The following is a 3838-nucleotide window of genomic DNA, read 5'->3' as shown; positions in this document are numbered from 1 at the left end:
TCTCTCTCTCTCTCTCTCTCTCTCTCTCTCTCTCTCTCTCTCTCTCTCTCTTTCTCTCTTTCTTTCTCTCTTTGCCTGGTGCGGGACGCAGGTCCTCAGGGAGGAAACCAATCCACCGGCGATCTATTCGCTCGTGCTTCGTCTCATCGACCTACCACCGGTTTGGCCTACGACCCGTTAATGTTGAAGCATGCTTGCGTTTGCGGCGAAACGGTTCGAGGTCATCCCGAGCATGGAGGAAGGTTGCAAAGCGTGTGGGCACGTCTCTCGGAAACCGGATTGTTGCAACGTTGCGATCGAATACGTTCACGGAAAGCTACCCTCGAAGAGATTCAAACGTGTCACAGCGAGGCTCATGCTTTACTCTTTGGTAAGTTTTATTGTAAATTACTTAGGCGTTTTCATAATATATATATATATATATCTCCCCTTTTTCTCCTTTTCTCTCTTTACCTTCTTCCCATCTACCTACCATCTCTTTCCCATCGAAAGGAATATTATTATTCGACACCGTCGAATAAGACAAAAGAATCTTCCTCGATCTCCTCCTCTCCCTCTTCTTCCCTCATCCCCGATTATTTCGCGCGACACCACCGCGGCCAAAGTGTAAAATGTGCTTCGCGCAGGAACGAATCCGATGAATCGACAAAAGTTGGACGTATCGAAGCTCTCTCAACTGCCCATCAAGAGTTTCGTAAGGCTGCCGTGCGGTGGAGTAGGCGTCGATTCCGACACCACGTGGAATGAACTGAATACCGCGCCAGCTGCCAGAATGGCCGTCGGCTGCGTCGTCGATCTGGCTTTTAAAACCGCAATGGGCGACATTAAGAACGGTTTCGCCGTGGTACGACCGCCGGGACATCACGCTGAAACCAACCAAGCCATGGGCTTCTGCTTCTTCAACTCGATCGCGATCGCTGCACGATTGCTTCAACAGAAGCTCGATATTCGGAAAATCTTGATCTTGGATTGGGTAAGAGCCCACTTTTCCCATCCCCCACCCGTATATATTACGTATCTATACACAGCAGCATATACTGTACTTATACCACGTTACTTACATTCGTCTTCGCGTTCGTGGTGGTTGTTGTTGCGATCGTCTGTGCTCTCTCTCTCTCACGCCCCTTAATGCGTGTACGTGCGTACGTGTGGTGTGTGTGTGTGTGTGCGCGCGCGTGTGTGTGTGCACTCGAGATCGAAGAAAGGATTAATGTCGAGTTCGTTTTCTGTTCAGGACGTTCATCATGGGAACGGAACGCAACAAATGTTCTACGACGATCCACGAGTGCTCTACCTGTCGATACACAGGCACGACGAAGGTAACTTCTTTCCAGGGACTGGTGGACCGACCGAGTGCGGAGCTGGCGAAGGATTGGGTTACAACGTGAACGTAGCGTGGTCCGGTGGGCTGAATCCTCCTATGGGGGACGCGGAATACTTGGCCGCGTTTCGTAGCATCGTGATGCCAATCGCGAAAGCGTTCGACCCGAGCATCGTGCTCGTCTCGGCAGGATTCGACGCAGCCATCGGGCATCCAGCTCCTCTGGGAGGTTACAAAGTGAGTCCTGCGTGTTTCGGAAAGATGACCCAACAACTGCTTGGATTGGCGAACGGTAAGGTTGTTCTTGCCCTGGAGGGCGGTTACGATTTGGCCGCGATCTGCGATTCAGCCCAGGAATGCGTTCGAGCCCTCCTCGGGGACGAACCGACCCAACTTCGAGAGGAGGAATTGACCAGGGCGCCTTGTCAAAACGCGGTCGACACGCTGCAAAAGACTATCGCCGTGCAGGTATTTTCTATCTTTTTGTTTTTTTTTCTGTTTCAAAACGCAATTGAATCTGTTTTTTTTTTTTTTCTTTTTCTTTTTCGATTATTCGTTCGCACGCAGATGTCTCATTGGCCTTGCGTCAAGTTGAACGCGCACACGGCTTCGATGAGCGCGATCGAAGCCGGACAAAAGGAACGCGACGAGACAGAGACAGTCTCCGCGATGGCCTCTTTATCGATGCAGCAGCCTACCAATTTAACGTACGTCGATATCATGATATTAAGTTCGATTCGATTTTTTTATCCATCTACTGTCTATTCGAGATTTCGAAAGATTCACTCGCAGCGATTTGCGATTTTTCAGAACTACCCCAGAACATTCCCGAGAAGTTTCCGAGGAGCCGATGGAACAGGACGACGCCAAATGAAGAAAGACGCGAAACTGGTCGTCGATCGTGTATCGATGTAATCACGAGGCTATCGTTACGTTCGTACCGCTTCTTTGTAGAACGCGAGTGACGACGATCCGAAACCGCTCAGCAATCATCAGACACAGCGTCGTTGGAACGAACGAGCCTTTATGCACCTTTTCCGCGCTTCGCTTTCGCACCTTGTTCATCCTATGTATAGATCCGATCGAGCGCAAATCATGGTGGAAATCGCGAAATTAATCTCGACTAAAAATCTAAAAAGACAGTAGATTTAAGTGTTTTCTACGCTTTTGCTAATTTCTCTAGGAACGCGTTGATTCGTACGCGTTCGTCCGGCCTCGCCTTTTCCATCCACGACTCGACGCCTATTCTCTTCTTTTTTAATAATTATCGTGTTACGAACCAGCCTTTCTGGAAAATTTTCGAATAAAAATTCGATAAAAAATTCGGAACGGAATGGTGAAGAATCGCAACGATAAAGCAAAACGAAATGGTGTGATCGATGACCGAGGGTGGGAGGGAGTCGGCGGAAGTAGGGATAAGGTGCGCGATGGAAAAAGTTGTAAAATGAAGCGTTTTCGATGTTCTCCATCCCACGACGACGTTTCATTCTTCGTCATTTCTCTTCGAGCGGCATAGCGCGATGTTCGATTGTCTTTTTTGTCGCGAACAAAGGCTGGTGTGATTTTTGTGATATTTTGTAAAAAGCAGAAATTTTACAAACTGTAGTTAGTTAATGATGTGCAAATGTATGTACGAGTATGTAACTTAGTTCGATCTAAAGCGTGACAACGTGCGCTCGCGCCTCGTGTGCCTGTGTAGATATATTATGTATGTACGACGTGTGCGTGTGTGTGTGTGCGTGCGCGCGAAAAAATTAAGAAAGAGAATATATGCAATCGAGAAATAGGAGCATTTATTTTTATGCCGTGCATTTTACGAGGATACGAAAAAAATGCGAGCAAATCTATCGATCGACAATTTCCGCGAATATATGTATGATATGTAACATGGCGTTACATAACGTACATCGTAATATGGCAAAGATTGTAACACGCGGATCAAAGATTCAAGCACTTTTGTCTAGCATGCGCGAGAGGAACGCGAAAGAATGTGTGCGCGCGTCGAGTACAAGAAATTCATGTATATTGAATGTTATGTGTCAGCAAGAATCTCAAGTGTTCGTTGTGTACGTCCCATATTTTTACTAAAAAAAAATTTCAAAGATATTGTGCGCAGAACGTTCATTTCGGTCGATTCGTGTCGTAAATATGCTTTCATTCAATATGTTATGTCCCTTTCTCCGTTTATTCTAATTATATAGAGATAGATAACCTAATTCGTATCTTTTCCGTTCCCTTGTTCGTTTCATGAATCGCATTTTCTTATTTTAATCGCCTCTTTCTACTTCGTACTTGATGCGTGATCCATGTTTTCATCAGCCGCCAATCTCATCGTTTACTAACGCGCTTTACTGTCAATTCGACTCGACTCGACTCGACCGAATTCGATTCGTTACTGATTTCGAGATCGCGCGTGACGATCGTTCGGAAGTTGTTGATGTTTTATGAGAATTTTATTTGTTTCGAGCAGAAACTTGCAACATTCCGGTATCGTTCATAAAAAATCGATACAAGTTA

General features: G+C 46.4%; 1 protein-coding gene and 1 long non-coding RNA gene across 11 annotated transcripts in view; one reads left to right on the top strand and one right to left on the bottom strand.

Annotated features, from left to right (window-relative positions):
• LOC102677171 (histone deacetylase 5) overlaps positions 1-2451 on the top strand; it is a 23307-nt gene extending 20856 nt beyond the window's left edge. For all 10 annotated transcript variants that reach the window (XM_006621329.2, XM_006621328.2, XM_006621334.2 and 7 more), the window contains 5 exons: positions 92-370; positions 627-973; positions 1235-1789; positions 1889-2028; positions 2132-2451. In XM_006621329.2, coding sequence (XP_006621392.1) covers positions 92-370; positions 627-973; positions 1235-1789; positions 1889-2028; positions 2132-2195 — 1385 coding nt within the window. In that variant the 3' untranslated portion in view covers positions 2196-2451. The remainder of the gene's footprint in view (positions 1-91; positions 371-626; positions 974-1234; positions 1790-1888; positions 2029-2131) is intronic.
• Positions 1874-3838, bottom strand: part of LOC116186346 — a 2293-nt gene continuing 328 nt past the window's right edge. Inside the window, exons 1-2 of the long non-coding RNA XR_004151325.1 lie at positions 3665-3838; positions 1874-2368 (exon numbers count right to left, since the gene is read on the bottom strand). The exon at positions 3665-3838 is cut by the window's right edge and continues 328 nt beyond it. This is a non-coding gene — a long non-coding RNA (uncharacterized LOC116186346). The remainder of the gene's footprint in view (positions 2369-3664) is intronic.

Source organism: Apis dorsata, unplaced genomic scaffold, assembly GCF_000469605.1.
Source record: "Apis dorsata unplaced genomic scaffold, Apis dorsata 1.3 scaffold_631, whole genome shotgun sequence".
Lineage (NCBI taxonomy): Eukaryota > Metazoa > Arthropoda > Insecta > Hymenoptera > Apidae > Apis > Apis dorsata.
The sequence above is the reverse complement of the archived record's forward strand: the minus strand, read 5'-3'. Positions and strand labels throughout refer to the sequence as shown.